Source organism: Symphalangus syndactylus, chromosome 21, assembly GCF_028878055.3.
Source record: "Symphalangus syndactylus isolate Jambi chromosome 21, NHGRI_mSymSyn1-v2.1_pri, whole genome shotgun sequence".
NCBI classification, from domain to species: domain Eukaryota; kingdom Metazoa; phylum Chordata; class Mammalia; order Primates; family Hylobatidae; genus Symphalangus; species Symphalangus syndactylus.
The window spans coordinates 37073191-37101106 of NC_072443.2; the positions used below are offsets into that span (position 1 = coordinate 37073191).

Below are 27916 nucleotides of genomic sequence, written 5' to 3' on the forward strand. Positions count from 1 at the left end.
AAAGGGATTTAGCAAGCCTTCCAGGGAGTCCTGCTACAGCTCAAGTTTGAGAATCACTGCTCTGAATGTTTTCTGACCAACACACACGCGCGCGTGCGCGTACACATACACACGGGTAGGTAACTAACTTTTCCGTGTCCACTAGCACCCCCTACCCATGCCCCCAACCCCAGCCCCAGCTCTCCCTCCCCACTCCTCGCTGCTCCATCCTGGGATGATGAATGGAGGTCAGGGCGCTGTCAATGGAGGACGCGGCAAACCCTCCCCAACCGACCGAGGGGGTCGGGGGAGGCTGCGTTAAGACTTCCCTGAGACTGGTTTCCTTATCATTTTCTCCACCGCCGCTGTCCCATTTTCTGATGAGTTTGCTTTTAATGATTTATCCAACAGTTTGTCTTGCAGAAGAAGACCATTGAGAGGTGGGTGTCAGGAAAGTCTTGGAGAGACTGGGCGAAAGGAGGGAAGGATTGTACATGGAAGAGCAAGGGTGAGAGGTGAAGCTAAAGAGAATGTGGGGGCTTCAGGGGAGCCCCTGGGTTCGGGGAAAAGGAGAAGATGGTGCTTTTGGTATGGGAAAGAAAAAGAAGTTGGAGGAGAGCGCGGATCTGAGGCACAGCAAAAAGTGGGTGTTAACGGGAAAACTGCCCTAGAGTTTGGGGGACTTTTTTTTTCCAGCTTCCTTTCCAAGACTTTTTCTTTGCTCCATTTTGCTCCTCCCCCTCCTCCCCGCCTCCTCCACTCCCCCCTCCTCCTCCTCGCGCGGTAATGGGAGGCTCCTAAGCAGGAGAAGCAAAAGAAGGAATTGTTTGCGAGTTCAGTCATCCAAAAAGCTTCTTCCATATGGAGGGACCGGGTGCGCTGGGCGCGGCGTCCCCTGCCTTGTCCTCCTGCTGCCGCCGCCGCGGCCGCCGCTTCCCGCCGCGGGGACCCTGAACCCCGGCCCGCTGGTGTCAGTCGCCGTGCGCGCACAGACACACACACATAGAAGAGACACACGCGCACACACGACGCGCACACCCTCACGCCCGCCACAGCCACACGCGCCCACACGCGCCCGCACGCGCCCTCCCTCTCCGGCCGGCAACTTCTCCGTCCGCGGCTCCTTTGTTGCTCCAGCCGCGGCCGCTCGCCCGTGTTGTGTGTCCCTGGTGTCACCGTGCGTGTTGTGCGTCCGTGCGGCGCGGCGCTGTGTGGCTCCCTCTGCGCCCACCACGCTGGCCCCCGGGCCCGGGCTCGCCCTTCCCAGGCGCCGGCTGCAGCAGAGGTGAGTCACGTCGCTGAAGTTTGTTTTCTTTTCATAAAAGTTGTGTTTATTGTTGGTTCGGGGAGAGGAGGGGGCGGGAGGCGGCCGCTGGCCGAGGCAGCGCCAGCGAGTGGCTACCGGGGGACGTGCCGGCGGCGGGAGCCGGGTCCCAGCGCTCGGCCGGGCGCCCGGGGCTGGGAGCGCCAGGCGCCGGGTGGAGAAGGTGGGGCGAGGCGGGCGGCGGGGGTCCCGGGGGCTGCAGCCGCTGCCGGGCCCAGGGGCGCCGCATCTCGTTCCCTGCCGCAGCGGTCTGGCCGGGCGATGGTGGTTTCGCCTTCGCGGTTCCCGGAAGCTTCTCGGGTGGAAGAAGGACCCGGCCAGCCTCCCAAACTTCCCCCGAAGATTGACACCAACGCCCCGGCCCCTTGCGCCAGGCCGTGGGGGGAACCCGAGGCGTGGCGGCAAATGCGTGGAGTCACACAACACGCACTCGGCCTCTTTGGAGGGTGAGGGTTTCTCATAGTTGGCGTCTTCTAAAGGAAAAACACTAAAATGAGGGACTCAGCGGACGGGGAGCGATGCAGCTTGAGGGAAGCATCCCTAGCTGTTGGCGCAGAGGGGCCAGGCTGAAGCCGAGTGGCCCGAGGTGTCTGAGGGGCTGGGGCAACGGTGAGAGAGGTGTGTGTGTGTGAGAGAGGTGTGTGTGTGTGTGTGAGTTCGTGTGTGCGTGTACGTGTGTGCGCGCGTGTGTGTGTGTGTGTTCGCGCCAGCAGCGTCCTCCTGGGGTTGTGCTCCTGGGGTTTTTGTTGATGTAACTGTGAGAAGGTGTGGGAAATGAATCTCTGGAACCAGTGGGACTGGGCTGTGGGGAGGGCAGGGAACCCAGGAAGAATTTTCATCGGGGGTATGGAAGGGCCTGCTTGACTTTCAGGATGCTCAGTATTAATTTGGTTTTCCAGGTGATGGGAGAATGCTGAGGGATGAGAGGCAGGCAGACCTGAAGGAGTTAATGGAGCCTTGGGGATTTGTTTGGTTGAGTTTTGTTTTGGGGATGGGGGTGGCAGTGCCAGAGTTGCTTGGAACAGAGTTGTGCTCCTCCAGAGATGTGGCAGTAGAGCTAAGAATACCGAAACCACACACCAGCAATCCCAAACAGGCACTTTTTGGGTGTGGTGGGGTGTTCTGCTGCTCCCCTCATCCCTTCTCTGCAAGTTCAAATGGGTTCGCATATGTTTTTGACCCGGAGTTACCTCTTTGAGTGGACTGAGTGAAGATTATATCTTGGTTTCAGGCCCTTGTGCCACCTGCAGATGCACTGTGCCCAGCACACATTTGTCACCTAGTTCTTTGTTGTCCAGAACTCTGTACACATTGACCATTGGATGAATGTCATTTTAAAACTTCTTCAGTGTGCAAACATTTCTGATTTATTCCACGACTGAGTCTTAAACAGGCAGCCCAGCTCTGTGATGGTTTTTTTCATCCCTTTGGTTACAGCCAATAAATCAATCTTCGTTTTCTCAAGGGCAGCATGGAAAATATTAAACTACAGTCTTGTTGGGCTGCGTGTGGGGGCTAGGATGCCCATACATCTGGGTGACCTGTTTTCTGAACTTAAAGTAAATCTGAGGCAAGAGGTTAGCCATTTTGAGGTGTGTAACAGGTTTCCCAGAAACATTTCTGAGGTCTTATAATTGGTACTTTTTAATGGTCTCGTAATTGAGACCCAGAAGCTTCTCGTGGTAATCTGGAAGCACCTTGGGGTCAGTGGGACAGAGGCTGGGCAGAAACAGCAGTAGAGTTACTATTTTCCTGCTATATGAGTTTTTCCAGTAAGTTTATGCAAAGAGGTAAAATGAAAGAAAGAAGAGTTGCCTCATTGGGCCACTTTGCTGACACTGCCCTCCCCTGTATAGATTTATCACTCAGAATTTGGGCCTTGAGGAGGCTGGAGGGTGTCTACACACCTATGAAGCCTGAGGATTGAGACCTCAGACACTGTCTCTTTTATCCTCTTTCGAGGTACTTCAGAAGGGCAGCACTGCAAGCGACATTCGCTAGGAAGCAATTGTCCCCCACGCCATAGGCCACTGGCTTTACCTGGGAAAAGAGGTTGCTAGAAGCCAGAATGGGTGGTTCTTTGACTACAACTGGAGAGGGAGGATGTGGGGAAAAAATAGAGAGGACTCTGCTTAGCTGTTAATTGGTGAGCCAACTCTTGATAAGCAGTGTGATTTATGTTCCTTTCCACCCTCCAAATGGGTCCAGAGATTTTCCCTTCTTTGAAGTGCTTTTTCAAGTGTTTGGGATCCCAGCTCTCTTCAACAATATGGTTTCCATGCCCTAAGAATGAATAAGAGATTTTACCCATGAAATAATTCAGTTGACTTTCACATGGACCCCCCACGGTTTGAAAAAGGAGAGCAAGAAGTGAGCCTGATGTGTCATAGTGTTCCATGTGCCTTAGGGGGTCTGGGTTCAAATTTTGGCAAAGCCACTGATGTGGTTAATGAATTAGGGTTTATCTCTGTGTCTTTCAAACTACAACAGAAAACTCAGGTGCACCAAATAATTGCTGTCCAACACCTTGTGGCCTCTGAATAAGAAAATGTTAACTTGGCACCAAAAGATATTATATATTTGGAAGTTGCTTTCTTTCCTCCAAACTCTAAGCCCTCTTGCTATCTGGGAAAATATGAGACAGGAGAAAAGAATCGAAATTTGAGAGGGAGAGGAAAGAAAATAATATGTTCCATTTAGAAAAATCTCTTTACTCTAACATATGTAACTTCTTATCATCTCCATACTTCAATTCAGCAAACATTTTTAGTGCATCAGGCACCAGGCTGAAAGCTTCCTTGTCCCAGGACAGTAAGCTTTATTAGTCAAAGGATGGTTCCTCCTCAGTTTTTATTTATTGCACAAGCATCTACGTCTAGTTAAGAAAATGTTTTTAAAATTATCCACAATCCTATGGACTTGTATTGCTCATCATGTGCATGCATACTTTTTACATAGTTGTGATAAGAGTATAAACTTCTGTCATTAGACAGCCCTGAAGTGTCTCTACATTTTTGACTAAAGACTCTCAGAGAACAGATGTAGCTAACTACTTTGCTGTTGGTTGGAAAGACCCAAATCCTAAGTGTGCTCCCACATGGAGCCTTAACATGTAACATTTTCTTAATCTATGAGGTTGACTCAAATATTTGGGGTTAGGGGGTGGGATGGGAGAGGGTGTTTGTTTTTAATCTATAAACCCGTGTTTATGAAAAGCTTGCCTAAAGAAGGTTTTGCTTCATTGGAGCCCTCAGGGTTGGTAACGGATAGAGAAGAGGAGGTGGAAGGCAGGAAGGAAGGTTTAGAGGATCCATCTCAAATGGCACTGCCTTTAGGAGGGTTAGGAAACTGGGGTTGGAATCTAAGCTCTGCCTGTGAACTCCATTCACACTGGCTCAAACCACTGAACTAATCATCTATTCCTACATCTCTACTGCCACCCAGTTAGACAACTTCCCCAAGTTTGCCTGCTCTTTCCTGCCCTTCCTTTCATTACTCCACCATCTTTTTCATTCCTGCCACCACCACACTTGTTGATGCCCTTGACAATTGTTGCTGGCACGTGGCTGGGCCCCCAGTGCCAACCTATGACCATCCCACCCATTCTCCATGAGTTCTATAATCAAGTCACCACCCAGCTTTAAAACAACCCAAGTTTAAAACCCTAATTTCTTAAAGCTCTGCTGTGTAGCTCTGTCCTACCTCATGATAGTATTACTTCAGTAATACTTTCCAATCTAGCAGCTGACCCTTGATTTTTGCTGAGTTCATTCCTTGCCCTCTGTCTTATCACCCCAAATGCCTTCCATGTAAGCCTGACTAATTTTATATGAGGCCTGTTGATAATGTGTTCTTAAGAAATATTTGGTGACTATTGATGAAAATTGACTGCTGAACATAAAGGTAATGGTTTTGTAAAGTGCAATCATTGTTCTTAATCCGTTGTTCATTTCAGCAGGGAGCCGGGAAACTGGACATTTCAGGAGGCCTATGGTCTTAGAAAAATCACTTTTCTACTGTTTTCTTATTTATAAAATGTATTGATAAGGACTTACTATGGTTTATAGCAATGCACCTTGTAAAAAGCAAATACTTCAGAACTGTTTATTTTGTTCAAAAGATGAGATAATTCTCTTTTTCCTCAGTTTCAGAACAAGCTTCCTGGAACCCATGACCCATGAAGTCTTGTCAACATTTATACCGTCTGAGGGTAGCAGCTCGAAAGTAGAAGAAGTAGGTGAGGTTTTCTGTTCAGTCTGATAGCTCTGGCCTATTAGGTCAGCCATTTGTTCATGTTTTGTGTTACCACTTAGAGATAGTTTTTCTCATCCTCAAGTATTGGGAGTCCAACTTTGAGTGGAATCTGGACTAAACTTCAAGTTAGTTCTAGTTCGGTTCATATGCTCTTTTAGTCAAAGCCTGTGATGGCTATGTGAACCCCCTTGCTCTGTGGCAAGCTCTGTCAGACATGTTAGGTATAAACCGTTTACTATGGGATTTGGAGTCCAAGCTTGCTGTGAAAAAGTCCCTTGTAGGTTTGGGTGAGGAAAGCCATGTATTTATGTCTCTGTCAGTGGTATCACAGCAAATGCCTTGTCGTCTGATGTACTGGGCAATGTTTATCTCACAAAAATCAGCGGGATTGTGCTTCTTCCCATCTTCTGAAATAAAGTTAGGAAATAATTTCTCTTTTCCTAATGGTGAATTTGGCCTTCTCTTCAAAGAAGGCCTTTGATGTTTGGGACAGGATTATTGGGCAGTAAGAGGAAATCAGAGCAGAAAGACACAGTTAACCTAATTCAGTTGTCAGAGAAAATGTGAGGAAAGTCTCAACCCATTCTGCTGGTTAGCAACAGGAAAGTGCATAATATGGGTAGGGTGGGTAGGGTTGAAGAAAAATTACCCGAAGCTAAGCAGTGGAAAGTAGAGCAAAGAATGTTTATTCTTCTCCAAAGTGAGTTTGGACAGTATTGGACAAGATGAAGGTGGTGAAGTATTTGGAGGTTGGCGCCTTCATTCTTTCAACAAGCTTTTATTGAGTGCTTGCTGTGTGCCTGGCATCAGGCGTGGGCTGGCAGGAACTAATACCAGAGCCCATGCGCCATCCAGAATCCTATTACTGACCTGAAGGGAAACACAGAGCACTGCAATGCAAACTCTAGGGTTGAAGTGCTTGGAATGGGTCCATTAAGAAAGACTTCTTGGCCTGGTGAGATGGCTCATGCCTGTAATCCCAACACTTTGGGAGGCCAAGGTGGGAAGACTGCTTGAACCCAGGAGTTCCAGGCCAGCCTGGGCAACATGGCAAAACTCTGTCTCTACACACAAACAAACAGACAAACAAACAAAAATTAGCCGGGTGTGGTGGCATGTGCCTGTAATCCCAGCTCCTTGGGAGGCTGAGGCGGGAGGATCCCTTGAGCCCAGGAGGTCGAAGTTGTAGTGAGCTGAGATGGTGCCACTGCACTCCAGCCTGGGTGACAGAGTGAGACCCTATCTCAAAACAAAACAAAAACAAAAAAAAAAAAAAAAGAAAGAGAGATGGGAGATGGGAGAGTGAGAGGACTTCTTGAGAGAGAGAGAGGAGTTGCAATCTCAGGCAAAGTCTTAAAAGCAGAGATGGGACCAGTAGTACCAAAGTGTTCTTTTATCTCTCCTTGTATGTGCTGTTCATTATTTTCTTCCTTAAAACTCATTTTCCTCAGTGAATGGTAGGTCTAAGTATGCTGGAGACACAACATTTCACATTCAGAATAGTTTTTTTAAAATACTTTTTGGAAAGTTAAAACCTGGTATCTGCATTAATTGTGCAAAAGCGCAGAAATCTGGGTCTTAAGTTCCTAAAACCAATTATTGAGTAGCTTTTGGGGAGAAAAGGAGAAGTGTGTGATTTTTTAAAATTTTCATCTACATGAGATTTTAGCTGAGAATCCTAGAAATACATGCCTGAATTCAGCTTTTTACCTTTCAATTCCATTTGCCATTTGTTTTACCGTCTGTGGCTCTGAAATCATTCCCAGAGTTCCAAGTGAGGGGACATTTATTTTAAGGACGTGAAAGTTGCCGGGCTCTCAAGTTGCCCAGAAACTTCCTTGACTGCTGAGAGGAAAATAGCACACAGGATGAGAGCTACAGGTGAGGAAAGCGGAGCCTGTGGAACTGGCTGGTCGTGGAGGCCTTGGAGCCCCCACCACCAAGTCTAGGTTGGAATTGGACTTTGGAAGAGAGCCCTCCCCCACCTTCCCTGGCTCTGCCAATATTTTTCCAGATTACTCCCAGCCAAGTTCCTTTACTAGTCTGAGCTTACCTAATATTACAATCCTAGCAGGTTTATTAGGTGTGGGTCACAGTTAATTGGAGGGGAAAATTGGGGAGTTCTGGGATTATTAGTTTTTCTATGAAAGCAGAGGCTGCTCTTAAAGATTTCGGAAATCCATCTTTCCCACTTGACTGTCTTTCTGTTTTCGGTCTTAAGACTATCATTTCACAGTGGTGTGAGGGGAGCTCTTCCTTCTTACATAGCTGTGCCCAAGTGAGAGAGACTTAAAAATGCAATCAGTCAACACAGTGCCCTCTTTTGCAAGTGAGACCACATCAAGTCATGGAAATTCACAGCTGTTTACCTCTGTCATTATGAATGGATGTTTTGTAGTGAACAAGTTATCTATGAATCTGCTGTATTATAGCCAAGAGTCTAATGGATCATCCAATGTACAGACTTCTGAAATAATCACCTACAACCCTGCCTTCAGAGTTTTGGTGGTCTGCCATCTGCGAAGGCCCCACAGTCAGGTGCTTTTCATTCTATAGGCTTCTGTTGCAGAGCTGGAGGCTGGGAAGTTAGGCCTGGCTTTGCCTGTCTGGACGGTGGCAGCTTGCCAGCAAGTTTCACTGGGTGGTCTTCAACAATGGGAGAAGGGGGGTGGGGGAGCTCAGCTCTCCTCCCCAAAGAGGAACAACAAGGTGGCTTTCTATAGGTGGGTTTTGCATTGGCAACCAGTCCCTTTGTCACTGACACACCATATAGGTCTTGAGTGTGGGTGAAAAGAATCGAACAGGTTGCCCGAAGGTGGTATTGTGATGGGGTTAATTTGTGTTCCGGATTTTAAAAATGAAGCCTTGTGTTTATGTGGCGAGCCTCCCTCCCAAGAGAAGGAGCACACACAAGCAGCAGGTACCCTTTATTGTGTGAGGGAAGAATTATTATTCTCACTTGGCATGGGAGATGCAAACCTCCCGGTGCAGCCTTTCACCCCATCGCTTAGGGAATTAACGGTGGACCTGGAGCGCAAACTGAGGTCGGCTTGTCAGTGCCAAAGAGGCAGAACTACCTGCCTCCGCTGCCCTTCCAGCAATGGAGAGAATGTAACTGCCATTTAGTGAGCACCTACTGTGTGCCAGGCCTTGTGTTAAAGCACTCCAAGCATTTTCCCTGCAATCCCCCAGCAGTCCTGTGAAAACGGGCATTATTATTATCCTATCCCACAGATAAGGAAGCTGAAGCTTAAATAATTGTAGGGACTTGTTCTAGTCTCACAGCTGGTAAATGGCAGAGCCAAGATTTCATTGCAGGTCTGCCGAGTCCAAAACTCGAGTTTTTCATGAAAAAGAAACGAAGCAAGCTTTCCCGCAAAGCAGAGCTCTTCTAGCTTGGGAAAACTGTTTCTTTTATAGCTAACAAAGTGTAAGGGGTAGGCGAGGGTCTTTATAAGATTTGCCATTAAGAGACTCAAATTTAAAACTGGGACTACAGCTAGGAGATTCTGAATGGCTCAGCAGCAGCCCCACAAGAGAAACCAGGCTTTGTGGCTTGGCTAGTGTCAGACTTTGCAGCCAATGGCTTTGTGGCATAGCTGGTGTCAGACTTTGCAGCTAGTGGTGAAAGCGACCTCCATCTTAGGTTTCGTCTTAGAATATGTCTCTTGATTTTTCCCCCCTCCCCTGGGATGTTGTCTGAATTGGCTGTCCTGAGTCTGCTTCTTCTTCATCTGCCAGATGAATCCTTTTGCTCCTAGGATCTCTGCAAGTCTGATCAAGCAGGTCCTCCGTGCTCTTGGTGGGGTGAGGGGGAGAAGATATTTGGCCCAGTAGATACTTTTTACTGGTCAGGAGAAGTGGCAGCTTGTACAGAAAACACCCTGGGGAAGGAAGTAGCAGCTTTGACAGACAGGTAACTGACAGAAGATGGTACCTTCCAGGCAAATACTCGTAGAGCAGCCACCAGAAAGAATTCGACAGGCAGTTACCTGCAGAACAGCAACGCAGACCTCTCTACTGGCTTAGGAGAGTGATGGCAATTTGGCTGCAGAGGACATGTAGTTAGTTACCCTTGTTCCTTGTTTTTCTGTAACAAACATGGAAAACCTGAAGCCAAGGTGTTCTGGGTTTGGGGGCACACAGGACACCTGGGTTTAAGATATAATTATGTGACCAGCTACTTGGGCAATGGAAATGAGGTCATGGAAACTCAGTGTGACTTTATTTCCCTGTCTTTATACGCTGCCTACTCAGAACATTATGAGGAAGCAGTGAAATGGGAGAAGTGTTCCTCTAAATGTGAGAAGTGCCTTCTCACCTCAGAAGCCCAAGGCCGTTGGCCTCCGTGCTTACCCAAGTTGAGTTAGGAGATGAGAAATTCTAGGGAACTGGCCAGAGGTTAGAGTCTGGGGTCAAGGGATTCATCTGCTTCTGTGGTTCTGTTTTTATTTCTCAGGGCAGGAGCCTGGATTCGAGGCATTTTGATTATATTGTCAGAGACCCTCCTGGATCCCTCCAGACAAGCTGCCTTTCCCAGCCTCGTGGGACCGGGCAATGTAGGGTCTCAGGTCCAGGAGGAATTGAGAGAGGAAAAGGACTCATGGCCAAATAATTCTGGTTAACATTCTTTTTTGAGAGAGGAAGGAACAGAAGGCATCTGTGGAGTTTCCGGAGTTCCCATCTGAGAGAACAGAAGTCAGGAATGAATCTTATTAGAAGAAGGGTAGAGTGCTGGGAAAGATGGCTGTGTTGCAGGAAGGAGCCATATTTCTGGAGCCACTTCCAGGTTTGAGATTGTGCAGCATCCTGGTTGCGGGGAGGCTTTGGAACCAGACAAGCCTGGGTTTCAACTCTGGCTTTGCCAGTCGATAGGTATGCGACCCTAGGCAAATTACGTAGACACTGAGAACAGTTTCTTAGGGTTATTGCAAAGGAGAGGCAAGATAATTCACATAAAGCACATGAAATGCGTTGGGAGCAATCTGTAGAAGGTAGCTGTTACTATTAGGGAAGGAAAGAGGAACAGAGTGAAAGGAGGGTTGCTGGTAGGATTGGGCAGCTAGAAGGATGAGCAGGTAGGAGAGCCCACTGATAGAGTCCTCACTGGCTCAAGGTTTACAGAGAGAAAGAAATGTGAGGATGGAGAGGTAGAGGAACACATGGAGGGGCAAGGCCCTGCCTCAGGTGCACAATTCGATGCCAGTCCTTGGTCCTGGTCACTGGGTAGATAAACCCCCCAAGCCTTCCCCTCTGTTTCTTCCCCAACTCAGTGTATCCCATTCTACCAGGTGTGCCAAAAATCTTGGAGTCATCCTTGACTATGTTCTTTCTCTCATGCTCCACTTTAAATTGGCCAATAGTATTGGCCTTACCTTCAAAATGTTTCCTGAATTCTGTACCTTCTCACCGCCCTGTCTTCTATCAACGTTTCTGACTTGGATTATCAAAATAAGCTTCCTACGTGTTCTCTCTGCTTCCACCCATTCTTCATAGAAAAATCAGTGTCACACTTTTGAAACAAAAGCTAGACAAGGTCACTTCTGTGCTCAGAACTTCCATGGCTTCCTGTTTGATTAAGAGAAAATATCCAAACACCTCACTCCTTCCCTCTCAGGGGTCCTCACCTCACCCCTTCCCTCTGAGGCCTCCCTTCCCCCCTTGCTTACTCCCACAGCCATGTTAGCCTCCTCATTGCTCCTCACACTGGCTGGGCAGCCTCCTCCCAGGGGCTGTGTGCTTGCATTTGCCCACTGCCTGGAAGGCTTCTCCCCAGATGCCTGCACAGCACCCTCCCTCATTTCATTCAGGCCCCCTGCTTCATGGTCACCTAAATCTGACCGCACTTTATTAAACAGCACTCCCACCATCATTTTCTCTCCCTTCAACCTAATTTCTTTTCCTCCATGTTATCACCTCCCGGCTCGTGTTTATTTGTTCTTTTGGTTATTGCCTGCTTCCCCTCTAGACTGAAGATCAGTGGAATCAGGGACTTTGTTTTCTTCCTCACTGTCTTCCCAGTGCCTAGAATAGAACCTGGTTGGTAAGTGGTGCTCATATTTTTTTTTTTTCATTTTTGCTAGTTTGCAGGCCTTTTCTGCATCTCAAAAGGGATGTAATAGGAGTTTCAAACAAAATGAAATAATTACATATAGATTTATGTAAGAAAATGCATTAAATGCATTCTGGAGTATATGTATATGGGGGGAAAATAGAAGAGATGTCCCGAGAATGCTACTGTTAGAGCATCTGTTTCAGAGAAGCCAGGAAGAAGTGTGCAAGGCTGTAACAGAAAGAGCCCAGTTTCTTCTCTCTTCTTCAATGAGGTAACTGCCCTCAGGAATGTCCGTGGGTGTACTGGTTGTTCCATGTTGGCGGATGTAAGCATGGATGCCCTGTCTGCCTTTCTCATCATTCACTTAAGAGGAATCTGTTGAACGTCTGCTTTGTGCACAGCACTGTGCTAGGCCTGGCTAGGAGACGCAGGGAGGCCCAGCTCACACTCTCATATCACCAGCAGTTTGCAGTCCTGTTTTTTATCTGGGATTTCCTGAGTGTGCCTGGGCCATCCACTTTGCCGCCCTCCTCCCTTAGCAACCTGAGTTGATTGGACTTCTGTTGAATCTGATTTGGAACCACAAGCCAAGTACAGGGGGTGAATTTTAAAACAGTTTAGTTCCCCACACACCAGAGAGCCTGGTAGGGCCGGCCCTGTGCCAGGCACACAGGTGACAGAGACGGTCCCTGCCATTGGAGAGCCACAGGCCGTGGAAGTAAGGAATCACACATTTGGATGTTCACCCAGAGGGGGACAGATCTGACTTAAATTGTGTCTCAGTCACTTCTGACTTGGTTCTAGATTTGGAAGCTGAGAAAAAATAAAAATAGGGATAAAGATCCCAGGAGGTCTTGTGCTGACACCAAAGGTGGACAGATGTGCCTGAGAAATTACACAGGCAAATCCCAAACCCCACATGTAAGCCTCACAGGGAGCTGGGAGAAGATCCCAAGCCTCCAGCTCCAGTTTTGTTTTGTTTTGTTTTGCTTTTAATTAGTAGCCCTTTTTAAAAACAATTTCAGGTTTATAGAAAAGGTTAAGCAAAAAAGTCCTATATAGACTTGTTGTTCCAATTTCCCCCAATCACTTAACCCCCACCAGGGTCCCCCATTATTAACATCTTATGTTGGTGCAGTAAATCTGTTACAATTGATGAGCCAATATTGACACATTATTATTAAGTAAAGTCCATAGTTTACATAAGGGTTCACTCTTTGTGTTGTACATTTTCTGGGTTTTGACAAAATGTGTGATGACATATATTCACCGTGGAAGAATCATACAGAATAATAGTTTCACTCCCTAAAAATCCCTTGTGCCCCCCCCGTTCACCTCCCCCTCCCTCCCCCAGCCCCTGGCAACCACTGATCTACTATTGTCTCTCTAGTTTTGCCTTTTCCTGAATGTCATGCAGTTGGAATCACACAGCTTATGCCTTTTCAAGATCAGCTTCTTTCACTTGGCAATCCCCTTCAGTTTTAAGTATGGCTTTCTCTCCTTCCCTGCCCCATACACACTTCCAGCTGGGGAGCAGAGACTGAAAAAGGAGCCCAAAGCTGTGTGCTGAGACCCCTCGCCCCCAACCAGAGCCCTGCAGGTCTGCAGTGTGGTCCCTTTATCAGCTTCCACTGAGCATGCCGGCCCTGGCGCTACTGGAGTTTAGCCCAGGCTGGTAAACTGTCAGGAGCTGCCTGTGTTTGGGTTCCACATCTGGAAGTATCAGCTGTGCAGACCTTCCCATCCCATCCCTAAACAGAAAGACACGAGGAGCACATGGGCTGTTTGCCTTCCTCCTCGATAGTTTGTTTTGCTTGCTTTGGAGCTGCGGATAGCGGTGGGGAAGTGAGTGTCCCCTGGGCAGGCAGCGCTCTTGCACGCCTACATCCACATCCGGTGGTGGTGGCAGGCCACAGATCCCTTAGCTTCTAGAGTTTCTGCTTTTGGTCCCGCCCAGGTTCCAGTGGTGTCTGTGTTGAGCCCTGAGAATGATTGAGCACTGGGACCTGTTTTGTGGTCATTAAAGAGGAAGACCAGTAAGGCATAATGAGTTTGAGGGCATTTTCTCTGCAAAGAAGTGCCTCTTTCTTGAGTCAGCCTAGAAGACTAGGATTCCCTGGGAGTTTGGTGACAGAATCCCCAGGACTCAGAACACTCACCAGCCACTCTCAACACAAGGCATTCTGGAGGACAGGTGATGATGGTGGATTTCATAAGGCATAGAATGAGGAAGCTCTTCCAAGCCCACTCCAACTCTGGACCACATTGAAGAGAAAGGAAAGTGTGTGTGAATTGGAGGGGGTGGGGATGGAGGGTCACGTGGACCATCTGATCCAGGCTGAAAAGCTCTCAGGGCTGAGGAAAGGTAGACAGGGTTCCAACCCTGAGGAGCAGGGGACTTAAATTTAAACCTGCTGGGCACAGTGGCTCATGCCTGTAACCTCAGCACTTTAGAGGCCAAGGCAGGCAGATCTCTTGAGGCCAGGAGTTTGAGACCAGCCTGGCCAACGTGGTGAAACCCCATCTCTACTAAAAACACAAAAATAGGCCGGGCGTGGTGGCTCACGCCTGTAATCCCAGCACTTTGGGAGGCTGAGATCAGGAGATCGAGACCATCCTGGCTAACACTGTGAAACCCCATCTGTACTAAGAATACAAGAAATTAGCCAAGCGTGGTGGCGGATGCCTGTAGTCCCAGTTACTCGGGAGGCTGAGGCAGGAGAATGGCATGAACCCAGGAGGCGGAGCTTGCAGTGAGCTGCGATCGCACCACTGCACTCCAGCCTAGGCGACAGAGTGAGACTCTGTCTCAAAAACAAAAACAAAAACAAAACAAAAACAAACAAACAGAAAGCCACAAAAATAAGTCAGGTGTGGTGGTGCACGCCTGTAATCCCAGCTACACAGGAGGCTGAGGCATAAGAATCACTTGAATCCAGGAGGCGGAGGTTGTAGTGAGCCAAGATTGCACCACTGCACTCCAGCCTGGGTGACAGAGCAAGACCTTGTCAAAAAAAAAAAAAAAAAATCAACCCCCAACTTCTATTTGGAATAAATAGAGAGCTGAGGCCAGCCAGTACCTTCTCATGCTGCAAGACACTGGCCAGGTGTTTCAGAGTTCTGTACAAAGGAGGAATGAGACTCAGCACATGTCACGTCAGAAAGTCAGCTTTTGGATATGGAAATTCCATGCTGAAGATCCAAATCCACGCCACCTCCCTCTCTGGTTTTCTTTTCTTCACCTGGCCCATTCTCCAATCTATAGCCTGACCAGTGATAACAGTGCTGGGCTGCCGTTCAGTGGCTCTGCCTACCCCATATAAGTGCAGTATTGTATATTTGCCTGGCTAATATTACATGTCCCAGGTTTGTCCCTAAGGCTGTGAATGCTAATGCAGTGGAGTGTTTAAAGCCCTTTCAGCTCTTCAGAGAAAGAACTACACTCTATCAGCAAGCTAGCCTTGCTTTTGTTAATTATGGAATCAGGGTGCAGTCTTCTGGCCCCTGTCTTCTTAGGTCTAACCGTAGAGCCTGGAAGGCTGTAACAGTGGTTACTAACCATTACCTCATCTGGAAGTCTTGGCCCTTGCCTCAGTTTACCTGGAGAGGCAGATGATAAAGAACTACTGAACTGTGTAAGTGTGGGACCCATGTTGCCTACCAAATCCAGCCTTCACTTCTAAATCTCCCTTCCTACATTCTGCCCCACAAGTAGGTACAGCGATAGTCCCGAGAAAGAATCCCGGACTGGCTTCCGTGGATACACGCCAGGTATCCAGTGTGTGTCTATGAGCAGGGGCCATATTTTCTGAACCAAAAGACAAATGTATGATCTGAAAAAGCATTTTGTTTTTGTTTTTGTTTTTTTTCCTAATGTGGGGGGAATGGGGGAATCTCAGAAAGGCTAATTTATGAATATCTTGTAATACATGAAAAAAACTCACCTTTATCAAAAGGAGTGGCATTCTGTACAGTAGGCTTATCCAGAACCTCCCAATGGTGTGGTCTTCGGTCAGAGCAGGAGGTGCAGAGAGCACAGAATAGATCTTTCTCCACGTGGGGTGCTTCAGCCAGTGCTGGTGGAAAGAAGTCTCTGGTGTGGTCTGGGTCTTCTCTAGTACTTTCTCTCCAGAGCAACCTGTAGACATGAGGGTGGGCTCCTGGTTTTACTGACCACCATTCCATGTCCCTCTCCAGAAAAAGCCAGCCTCCAAGGCATTGGAACAGGGAAGCCCTTTAATAACTAAGTTCCAGATGCCTTGAAAGTCAGGAAGTAAAGAGGAACTGCGTGTCCAATTGAGATGGAATCTTAAGCAGGCAGAACTAACTTTCCCCACATGAGGAATTAACCAAAATGCTAGCGTTAATACCCTTAATCTGGATGGGGGAAAGGTAGTGAGACTTCATTTCTGTGCATCTCAGCCAAGATGAACCTGGCTAGGGGGTGCTGACCTGTCTCTCTTGTGGAAATAATGCTACCCACTAAAGCTTGTGATGCCTACTGCAGCCTGCCTCTCCTCAGTCACTTAAGGTTTAGCACGGAGCTGTTACTGCTTATCCGAATATCAACAATAAGCCTTGCCTGAGAGCAGCATATTCATGCCTCTTCAGTCAATTGCCATAGGGGCCTGAAGACATTTGTAGCCATCAGGGTGGCCTTTCAATTGACCAGTTAACAGATATTGAGCACTATGCCTACTGCCTTCAAGACAGCTATATTCTAGTTTCTGAATATTTCTCAGATCACAACAAGAGGTCATACTGCCTTTAACTGCATTATCCATATAATCTCCTTAGAAGAGTGCTTGGCTCAGGGTAGAGGCTTTGAAGGTCTCTATTATTATCATCATTATTACTAGTTTGGCTTGAGATGAGCTGCTGATTTATAATTCTCCCACAAGAACCCATATTCTTGGAGAATTTGTCTATTTGAAGTGTTTTGTCAATTATGGTAAGTTGTATAGGTAGAGAAGTGGAGGCACAAGGGAAAGTACTGTGTTCATAAGCCCAAGCTGGCTTCCTTTATGGGTCTGCACCTGGACCTCAAGGCCTCTGCGCATGGTTGGTTCTACAGTCAGGGAAAAGCCAGCCAGAGTTGGCAGCTTGTCATTGGTGAGATATGCACAGTCCTGGGAAAAGCCCTTCCTGGATAGGGAAGCCCCAGAAAGATGGAAGTGGGGGAAGAGCCAGATGGCTCCCAGTGTTGAGTCCAGAGAGTCAGGGAGATAGGCCCCTCAAGGTTTCCTCTGGCTGTGACCAGCAGTCCTCTTTTCAGGAGTAGGGCTCCCTCTTTGGCCCAACCTTGCAGAACCGTTTTCCACCAAAACCTGGGCAGTCACTGAAACCTGCCTGACAATGCAGCTTGCCTTAATTGAAAGGACATTGGGTGGTTGGGTGAGTGGGGGTTTCTGCACGTTGGTGCAGGATTGGGAAGATTTGAGAGGATCTTATTCTAGTTATCTGACTGAAAACAAGTGTTTTATTTTGTAATTAAAAAAAATCTTTACCCTTTAAAAACTCAAAGAGCTATAAAAGCACAAAGAATAGTATCATGAACCCCATGTACCCATCACCCAGATTCAGCAATTATCAAGACAAACAAGTGTTTGGGTTTTTTTTGTTTTTCTTTAGTATGATTTTGTTTGCATTACTGTGCTCTGTGTGCAGGATAGGTCAAAGATGGATGCCACAAGGTTACTCTTTCCAAAAGAAGTGTGTAATCCAGCTTTTCTACCACCTTCCAACAGTGAAGTGAAAGGAAAGAGCATTGGCCAGGTACTAGAGTTTGATCTGTGATTGTTCCCTGGTGCTCTGAGATGTTTCTGTGCATCTCCTTTACCAGATGTTGAGCTTGAATTTTACCTTTGGATTCCCAGAGCCTACTATTTAATGGATGTTCAATAAGCATTATTGACTTGTGAGGCAAGTGATTTCATGAGACAGTGGCTTTCCATCTGGACAGGTGTGAGTAAGTTAGTGCTTAGCTCACCATCCTAGGAGGACGGAGCAGATGATGGTGTAGAGTTGAGGTGGGGGCCATTGTTCGAATCCTGGGGGACACTGAGAGGGAAGGACAGAGCCTCTCAGGTGAAGGATTAGTAGTACAGGGCTCCTGATTTTGCTGAGAAGGAGGAAGTCAGCAAGGAGGAACAGGAGAGACTGGGGCAGAACTGCTCTCTGTGCCTGGCCCCCAGATTCAGTCATTAATAGGCCCCGGGTGAGGTGGGTCAGGATTATGAGAACGAAGACTCCGTCTCCAGACCCTTTTTCTGGGTGGCCACAAGCAGCCTGCAAGCTGCCTGCACCACCAGGCCCCACGTGCCATTCCAGGGACTGTTTTATTCATTTTAAAGTTGGCAGGAGAAAGCAGGCAAAGAATGGGGCTGTTCCAAGTGTTGGGGGAGTGGGGTCCACTTCCTGTCTCGAGTGCACTGCAGTCCAGCTGCCCTGAGCTCCTCTGGGGCAGGGCTGGGTGGGGTATGCAGTTAAAGGGTATGAAATGGGGTGTTGCAGGGACAGGAGGGAAGACACTTCAAACCCTTCCCCTCAGATCTGATCCCAGGGTGTAGCAGAGGCCTCAGGCAGGGTGCCTCCAAGGCCCTGACTTTCAGCAGGCAACCTGCCCCTCCCATCCTTGCCTGGTCTTTTTCAGTTTAAAGTTCCAGCCTGACCCTCCCCTCCCATACATGCATGATGTATGTGTGTGTGTGTTTTAATTTTTATTCTTGGCAGAAGTTAAGACACAAGATGGATTTGGAAGGAGATTAAACTAGTCTGGGTATATGTTGGGCAGCAGGCAGCTTCATTCCTGGACTGGGAGGGCCGGGAAGGAGTGGGGCTGCAGCTCTGAGGTGGGGGGTGGAGGGTTGTCTCCTCCCCCAGTAGGGACCAAACTGAAAATCAACTCCTTCGGGAAGGCCAGGAGCTAGAAGCTCAGCTGTTAACCCTTTACAGCTGGTTTCAGTGGAGCCAAAGCCCTCTGGTCTGATCTGGTATTAAGAGGACGTTGGGACCCTTGGATGGCCAACAGCTGTTCTACTTCTCAGTGGTCTGTGAGCCCCTGGAAGCTGCTGGCCTTGTTAAAGCAGTCATTGGTGGCTTCTCAGGCTTTGATGTCCAAATGCTTAAATTTGCACATGCTTGGAAAACATCCCACCTCTGCTAGCATCTACCTTAGGGCCATCCTATCCCTGCCCCTAGAAGCAATTTTTCCTGGCCCCAGTCAGCAGCAGTCACTATGGCTCAGGGACCTGTTTGTCACCTTTGCTACGGTAGAGGCTGCCTTGGCCCCCAAAGTAGATGTTCTTTGCAATGGCGGCCTCCTCTTTCATCTTTATTTCTGTGCAAAGAAGAGAAAATGAAGTATCTGAAAATCCAGAAAATATCTGGGGAAATCTGAGAGAAGCTTTTCGGGAAAAATGTTTTCTTCCTTAAAATGTATTAAGATATTTAATTTGTGAGAGAAAAAATATTTATTTTAGCTTTAAAAATTATAAGAATTTCTTTAAAATGATACAGTAAGGAACATCTTTATGCAAAGTGTTCAATTTCAGCACTGTATCCAGTGCAGAACATTTCTGGCAGATATTCCTTACCAAAATGACCCCAAAATCCACGGCACAGACACCTGCACTGGGATTCTCAACCCTGGCTGCACATTACTATTTCCAGGAAGGAGTGGTGAAAATATTGATGTCACGCTCCCCTCTCCCCAGAGATTCAACTTCATTTGCTTGAGGTGCTGCCCAGGCATTGTTATATTTTTAAGTATCCCCAGATGATTCTCCTGTGCAGTCAGAATTGGGAGCTTCACATTTAATGTTATCAGAGAACAGAAGGAAAATGAGAGAGCCTATGTTAAGAAATGAGAAGCATCTTCTTGTCTCTCAGTATATAGTGGTGCATATAACCTGGATCCTAGATTCAAAGCACTGCTACCAATCTTTGGGCTGTATTTCGATACTCAGACACTCAGGACCGACTGTAGGTGTGGAGAACTTCCGGGACTGCAGGTGCAAATGCATCTTCAGGAGTACGTATGCAGAGTACATTGTGAGAATCTGCCAAACCAATCCATCCTGAAACATGGTGGCTGGTGCATGATTCCAACTCAGACTTACTTTTTTTTTTTTCTGCCTTTCTTAATTCCTTTGTTGAAAACAGTTTTGTTGTATAACTGCTTTAAGCTGCCAAGGACCCCAAGACCAGCAAGCAGGGGAAGCAGACAGTCTAGGCTTTGAATTCTTTACTTAAGCAAGTTCCTTAATCTCTCTGAGTCTCACTTGCTGCATCTGTGTAATGGGATGAGAATACTACCTACCTCATGTAGTTGTTTAGTAGTTAGACAAGATCATTCATATGTATTAGCTCATTATCTTGCACATATTAATTCAACTAGTGGTCAAATAATTTTATTTAAGATTGATAGTTTCTTTTTGTTGTAAATATATCCCTCAATCCCATGTTGCAACAAAATCTAGTGTAGTACATTCAATAAATCTCAATGATTTTTAACTTGAATTTACAAATCAGTAGGAAATTAGTAATTTAGCAGGAAAAAAGGCAATCTTTAAATGTTAACTTGCTCAACATGACTATTTCAGCAAACTAAGTATTAGATGGTATATTTTATATAACCTACTAAACAAAGCAATTTCAGATCTGTGAAGCTTGTTAACAAAATATTAAATGTATTTTCTTTTTTTTCCCCAAAAATACTTATCCACATTGTGTGAATGCAGCAGAATCCTGGAATTAGGGGAAGTGTTCTTTATAAGCTGGAGGAATTGATTGCTGGAGATTAGACACAGCAAATTCCTTAAATGTGATAATGAGGCAAGGAACAACATTTTATGGTTGAAGGGGTGGTTGGGAAATGAGGCCTATGGGAAGATGGGAAGATAAAATATCAGTGATGGCATGAGAATATTTGGAGATAGCTTTTTTCAAACTTGCCTTTTTAATTACAAAAGCGATGCTACATACCTTGTTTGAAAATTTCCAAGGCATTTAAAGCAAAAAGGGTAAATCCCCTGATCTTCAGAGATAACTGATACTAAAATTTAAGTGTCTCCTGACATTTTCCTATGACAACCCAGATAACTACACACCACATACTCATATGTAACTTTTTAAAATTATAAAATGGGATCATGGTGGTTTGCAAATTGCTTTAGGACATTCTCCAGGAACCTCTTAGGCCAGTATTTCTCAAAGAGTATTTGGTGAAGGTCTCATCACTAATGGTACTCTGAGAAAAAAGGATAGTTTTGTCAAATGAGTCCAGGTTTGTGGTCAAGTGAGTCCAAGCCTGTGGGTACAGACTTTAGTGCATACTCTCTCCCCCTCTTGGTGATTCATGATGCATAATAGCATACTAAAGGCTCTGAAAAGGCCTGCAGTGAAGAAATCTGATTAGCTTTTCTTAACATAGCATTTTCCTAAATTATTCTCAGTAGCATATTTTAATATCCGGTAGGTTTTAGAATATTCCTCACTAATCACCTTTCCACCACTACACCCCCACGCCTCTGCCACTATAACCTTGTGAGATAGGCAGGAAAAGAGCTCATCTGTTCATTTAATCAGCAAATACTTACTGCACTCCTACTATGTGCCAAGCATTGTGATTGATGCTGGGGATATGTGAATGAACAAGATAGAAGGCTGTCTGCCCTCATGGACTCTCACTGTTTGCCTGCAGCATAGTGATGGTATTAGTCACATCTATCATTAGTCATGATGGATGGCTGTGCTGTGTGCACCTGGGAATGGCAGAACCTCAGCAGGGGGATCCTCTTTGCAACTGGTGGAGCCTAAGAGCAGGAGGCTAGAATTATCCCCACCCCCTCTGCTCCTTCCCTTCTTCGTGCCTCTCCAATTCCCCACACTTTGCTCCTGCTGTAAACAGTGGTGCCTGATCCAGCTGGCAAGGCTCCATGTGTTTGTTTTCTCTGCATGTGCCAGCCTTGCACTGAGGCCACTGAGCTTCCCAAGTTGGGGAGAGCTGGCAGGGGTTGGGGCTGGGGGCTTCCAGCAGAAGGCAGGGACTGATTGACAGACCAACTGGAGCATGCTTCAGATTTCCAAATTGATATTTATTTAAGTTTTAGGTGATTTAAAAGAACTTTGTAATTGAGAAAGGAAGGACTGGGGATGAAGTTGGGGACTGAATGTGTATATTTGGGCGTCAGGGAGGTGGCAAAGAAAGTGGGTTTGTATGAGGTCAGATGGGAGAGAAAGTAAACTGTCATGACTCCAAAGCATACTTAGCAGCTAGAGCTGGAGCTGGAGCTGTTTGCTGTGCGAGTGTGTGTGTGTGTGTGTGTGTGTGTGCGCACACGTGCACATGCCTGCCTGTCTTAGAGGTGGAGAATGCACATGTCCAAGGCAGGATGCTGGGCCACCCTATGTGGAGGTATCCAGCCCCTGAGATAATTGCCTCTTCTTAAACGTTTTTTGTGAAATACTGGGGATGAATCTGCAGTAAGCATTAGACCAATGAAAATATTCCTAAAAGTAACCCTAAAAGGAGTTATTCAGATTTAGTAAGTTGCTGTCACTTATGGGATACCTACTTAGTGCCAGTCATTGTTATAGATGTTTACTAATGTGATCTGTTTTTCCTTCAGCATCCCTATGCGAGTTGATTTTGTTGTCCTGTGCCAAACTGGTTCCTTTTAAAGTTCGGGGTAAGGGTTTCTTGCTTGCATAAAAGTCTAGGAGGAATGTTGTCCATGTTGCAGTGCAGCCAGATGCGAACTGAAGAATGGTAGCTTCTCACCTCCCATCTTGGCATTGACTTCAGCAGTTCAGCTATTTTACCCCAAGGCCTAGCTTTTTATTTGAATGCATCAGATTTCCTGCAAGCATGCATGAGCATGTTAAGGATTGGGGTGTGTGTGTGTGTGTGTGTGTGTGTGTGTGTGTGTGTGTGTGTGTCAGGGGTTGGAGCTGGCTTTTCCTGGCATCTGTTTGAATCAGCCCCAGAGAAAGACAGGCCAAGATGCAGCAGCCTGATCCTCATTCAGTCCGGGTCACAGCACCTGAGACCTATTTTGAGTCATGTGGAGGGTATAAATGTGGGCCTAGGGCCATTGGTTGCTTAATCATCATGAGGAAGGGGCATAGAGAATAACTACAAGTGACAGCTTAATTGGAATTGGTAGTAATTATGTTGCCTAACTAACAGAGGAAATCAAAATGAGTCTTTTTAACCCCCAGACCTCCCTAAATGCCCAGCTTCTCATACCAAGAAAACAGCTCCTCCCTAGTCTATGTGACTACAGTGCTCGCTCCTCTCCACCGTGACCTATCACCTTGGCATCTCAGGTGAATTCATTGCTGTTCTTGAGTCCTTGGTCTAACATTCAGTTGAACCCTAAACACTTAACAGTGTGCTGGGCTCTGGGGACATGAAGAGCTGGGAACCTCACCACTGCCTAGTAGGCTGCCTGACATAGAATGGGTACTTGAGACCTGCCCATCGAATGGAATTGAGCTTCATCAGGCACCTACTTCTCTTTACATTCTTCTTCTCCACGTTCAGCCCACCCCCACCCACCCCATGCTTGGAAGGTCTTATGTCCTGCCTGCCTTCTCCACTAATTAAGAACCATGGTGGGCTCCCAAACCAAATCCCTAAGGGAGATAGGAACGGTAATATCAGACACTCACGTATCACCTTCCCCTGCCCAAGCTCCACTTTGCAGCCAGAGTCCCACCTGGGATTCATCAGATCCAGACTCCATGGACCAGTTAGGCCTGGAAAAGACCTTAGAGGTAGGAGGTCTTTACAGCTTAGCAAACATTCTTTGAGTACCTGCTATGTGTTGAGGAGGGAGACTTATAAACAAGTAAGTTACACTGCAGTGTGAAAATGACAGTGTAGATGATAAAGCTGAAGCTTAAGCGATGCTGACACATAGACTTCTGTTAGCTCTAGGGCTTTTTCCTGCCTTAACTGACAGACTTTGACAAATCTTCTAGGACTATGTGAGGAATAAATATAGATGATCGAAAGGGGAATTCTTTTAAGACTTGTGAAAGAAGCTACATTGGAGAACTGGCCTTCCCATGTACTGAGGAGGGCCTGTGTGTGTGTATGTGTGCACATGGGCATGTGCACACATGTGCGTAGGAACCTGTGTACATTTCTTTTATCATTCTCCTGATGCCTTTGTTAGTGTTTCTGGCTCCCTGCCTGTTCTTAGTAAAATCCACAGTTTATCTTGTAGCTTAACCTTTCTTGAGTCATGCTACATTTCAATTTTGATATAATAGAAAGATGTTCTCAAAGCTGATGGGGGCTAGGTCCTAAGCTCATTGAAGACTGGAGGCTGTGCCTTGTTTTCCTCTACATCCCCTAAGCCTTTTGTACAGTGTGTGGCACCTAGAGGGTGCTTAGTGTCAGCACTGAATTGCGCCCAGTGCTCACCAGGGACCTGCACCTCTCATCAGGAATGACTTTGGGATTGCCAGTTGTTCTATCTGCTCCTCTCAGCATGAACACTAAGCAGAGTGCCTTGTTTTTACTCCACTTGGGAGCCATATCCTGTTGCCTTTTTGGATGATTTGGGGGAAATTCCTTGTCTGTGGTTCCGTATGTGTTGCAGGCTGAGGGTTGGCTTGCTCCCTGGAGTGCTTCCTGGGATAATACACTGTGTTCTTCTCAGGGCTGCATTGTTTCCCATAGGCACTTTCAGATGGAGTCGGTGTTCCAGTCTTCCGCTGAGCCTGATTATAATAGTAAGGTTTGTGTTCACACACTGGTCACTAGTCAAATGGGATCGGTTTTCCTTTGTGTAAGACATAGGACTTTAAGCTCTTAAGATCTGCTTTAAGTGCTGTTCAGGTCCTGGGACTGTTTGTTTACGTGCCTTTTGGGTACTGTCCACCCAGGCTTTAAACAATTCCTTTTACATGGGTTGTTTTGTCAACTCTGAGCACCTAAAGGTTGGGAAGTAGATGCTCTTATTTCCTTTGCAGCCACTATATTAGCATTTTAGTTCATTTTACATGACTTGTGTGGGTATAGCCCTGGTCATATGTTGTAATTAGAAAGATGGATGAAGAAAAAGAACAGGTGGTTTTGTTGTGGCTTTGTGCATTCACTGAATGAGGTCAGAGGTGAGCTTCTCTCTGGGGCTGGGAGTGGGAGTCCAGGAGGGATTATAGGGATATGTTTTCCTTTATATAAACACTTCTCACAACGTCTTGTCTCAATTGACCTACTGTCTGATGAGGATATTTTCCTTTTTCCTTCTGAACAAGTAGAGACACTGTGAAGAAATTATGATGATTATTGTCATTATCATCAAGAGTGCAGAGGGCATAAGTGGGGGAAGGTGAAGAGGTTATTAGCTTAAGTGATATTAAATGCTGACTAGTGTTGGGTAGAGATGGAGACATTAGGAACTACATCTTGCCACAAACTTGGGAACACTAGAGCATTCTCCATGGATCCCTATTCCCCAGACCTATTTCAAGAGTCTGCAAAGCATTATATAGAATGTGTTTTTAAAACAACAAAGAATATTTCTGGAACTTCTGATGCATGTGTGTAGGGTAGAAGAATCAGCCCATTGCTTAATTTTGTATAGGAAAGAGCAAAGAGATGAAATCATGTGTGTCTAGAGTTGTTAAAGTGTATTATGTCTGGCAAGGATGTGGAGAAAAGGGAGTGCTTATATACTGTTGTTGGAAATGTAACTTAGTGCAACCCCTATGGAAAACAGTATGGAGATTTCTCAAAGAACTGAAAATAGAAGTATCATATGATCCAGCAAGCCGGCTATTTAGTATCTACCCAAAGGAAAGGAAATCATTACATACAAAAGATACCTGCACTTCTGTGTTTATAGCAGCACTATATCACAATAGCAAAGATATGGAATCAATATAAATGTCTATCAACATATGATTGGATAAAAAAACATGAGATATACACACACACACACACACACACACACACACACACACACCCATGGAATACTGCTCAGTCATAAAAAAGAATGGAATCATGTCTTTTGCAGCAACATAGATAGAACTGGAGGTCTTTCTCTTAAGCAAAGTAACTCAGAAACAAAAAGCCAAATACCACGTTCTCACTTGTAAATGGGAGCTAAATAATGTGTGCACTTAGACATAAAGTATGGAATGATAGACATTGGACACTTGGAAGGGTGGGAGGGTGGGAAGAGGGTGAGGGATGAGAAATTACCTAATGGGTACAATGTACACTATTGGGTGATGTTTACACTCACACAATATATCCATGTAACAACACTTCACTTTGTTATCTATGTAACAAAACTGCACTTATACCCCTAAATCTACAAAAATTTTTAAAAATGTTTAAATAAAAGATGAGCAGTGAACTTTTTTTAAAAAAAATGGAGCATGTCTTTAGGTCTTAAAGGATGTTGATCTATAAGCCAAAAAGGTAGCATTGCCACTGCATTAAATCAGGCATCCAGTGAATGGCTTTTGGAAGAAAAGTTTCATGACCCCTGACTCCCGAATTACTGCATAATTGGTATATGCCAGGTTGCTTTTGTACATTATCTTATTAACTTGTTTAAATAGCTCATCAAAGTATTACCATTCTTATTTTCACAAAGTATAAACTGAGGCTCAAAGATACTAAGTAACTCACCCAAGGTGATCTTCTGTGAAGGGTAGAAGAGCTTCAGAAGCCAAGGCTTATGGTTCTTCAGTACCTGATCCTGCTGAGCTCCAATGCTGTCACTTAGTAGACAAGCTTTGTCTATAATAAAATTTGAGATGAGACCTAAAGCCCTTAAGTGATAGAACATCAGGAAGGGTTTTGATAACATATCAAAATGGAGCCAGTAACACTCTCTGGGTGGTAAAGATTAAAAGTGATGGTGGATATGAAGCAGCCAGCCATGGGCTCAGCACATCATAGGAGCTGGGGTAAAACTAGGTGCCTTTCCCACATCTCTGCTCCCATCCCCCCTGCCCTTCTCATGCTCTTTTCTTGATCTTCTTAGGCCTGAACCTGTCCTCTTTCTCACTCCATACTTTCTTATTTCTCCCTTTCCCATCCCTCTTTGCCTGCCTCCTTCTACCCAGCCTCCAACTCAGGGCCATGGTGATGGTGGCACAGGCATGGTCTCATCCTAGATTAGATTCTCCTGCAGCCCAGTGGCTATAGGAAACCCGAAGCCACAAGCTTAGTTGGGTGTTCATTTTGGAAGATGAGATGAAAAGGAAAACAAAAGAAGCTTCTGGAATGGAACCTCAAGGCACAGGAGCATCTGCAGGAACCTCATCAACATTCAACTCCCCTCCAGGATTGCCCACACTGACGTGGGGACCTTTTGGTTTTGAAAAATAAAGGTCACATTTATAGTCCTTTCCCCCCAGGAAAAAAAATTGGTTCCACCATTGATAACAGTGTGTCTCTCTCTGTGTGCCATACATGTCCTTGGTCAGGCTAACATTCTTTCTCAATCCTAGATTTCTAATTTGACCAAACCCTTCAATCCAGCAAACACTGAAAAAGCACCTACAATGTGCCAAGGCTTTTCTAGGTGCTAGGGTTACCAAGATAAATTTGACACATCCTTGCCTTCAATGAGTTTATGGTCTGGGGTCAGAAGAAAGAGATAAGAGGTATATGACAGACAGATGCATGATCAAAACCCAGAAATCCCTGTAGAAATGTTATATAAGATGTGTGAGATGCTACGGGAACCAGAATGAGGAGCAGCCACAGAAGGCTTCATAAGAGGTGACATTTGAGGTAAGATTTAAAGATAATTAGGAGTTCCATGCATGGAATGAAAGGAGAAGGGAAAGTGGTTCCAGTAGAAGGAACAGAGTATGAAAATGCAGCCTCCCCAGATTTTAGGGCTTACGGGAGGCAGACACAGGAAAGGTTGACTGGAACCCAGTTACAAAAAGCCTGGAAGGCTTTGCATTGGAATTTGAGCTTTATTTAATCATACTCAGATGGGGAGCAATCAGAGATGTGTCTGTTCACTTATTCTCTTTTTTCTTTAACTGAACTCCAAGTAGGAAAAAAAATCATAATTCCTCCACATTTTTAACTCAGCTGCTTTTTAGAATGTTTCAGGCCTCACCCAGATGCTCACTTGCTTTTTACGAAATGGGATCTATATTACTTTTCTCGTCTTTTAAACATTTATTTTCATGTTGCTACTTGAGCTTTATAATTATCATTTTAATAGCTACATAATAGTCCATCAATTATTATGCCATAATTTACAGAAAGCAGCGTGGTAGAGTGAAAAGAACCAAGGGTTTTAGGATCAGGT

At 45.9% G+C, this 27916-nt stretch overlaps 2 protein-coding genes across 6 annotated transcripts in view; one reads left to right on the plus strand and one right to left on the minus strand.

Annotated features, from left to right (window-relative positions):
- Positions 1–839: 839 nt before the first annotated feature.
- The window catches only part of BOC (BOC cell adhesion associated, oncogene regulated), a 75783-nt gene continuing 48706 nt past the window's right edge, over positions 840–27916 (plus strand). For 2 of the 5 annotated variants that reach the window (XM_063630026.1, XM_055260157.2), the window contains exon 1: positions 5448–5540. Coding sequence is in view for 2 of the 5 variants with exons in the window: in XM_063630027.1 (XP_063486097.1) it covers positions 1565–1749; positions 5449–5540 (277 nt within the window). In the remaining 3 variants the exon portion in view is untranslated. Of the gene's footprint in view, positions 1265–1328; positions 1750–5447; positions 5541–27916 lie in introns of those variants that run through there. The other 3 variants (XM_055260161.2, XM_063630027.1, XM_063630028.1) reach the window with 3 other exon arrangements.
- On the minus strand, positions 13494–26810 carry LOC134735505 (uncharacterized). The gene is made up of 6 exons (XM_063630804.1): positions 26269–26810; positions 24846–24892; positions 24173–24347; positions 18874–18951; positions 15274–15420; positions 13494–13618 (listed from the first exon to the last, which is right to left on the minus strand). Exons 1-6 carry the CDS (start codon positions 26447–26449, stop codon positions 13494–13496), a joined length of 753 nt encoding a protein of 250 aa, XP_063486874.1. The 5' UTR covers positions 26450–26810.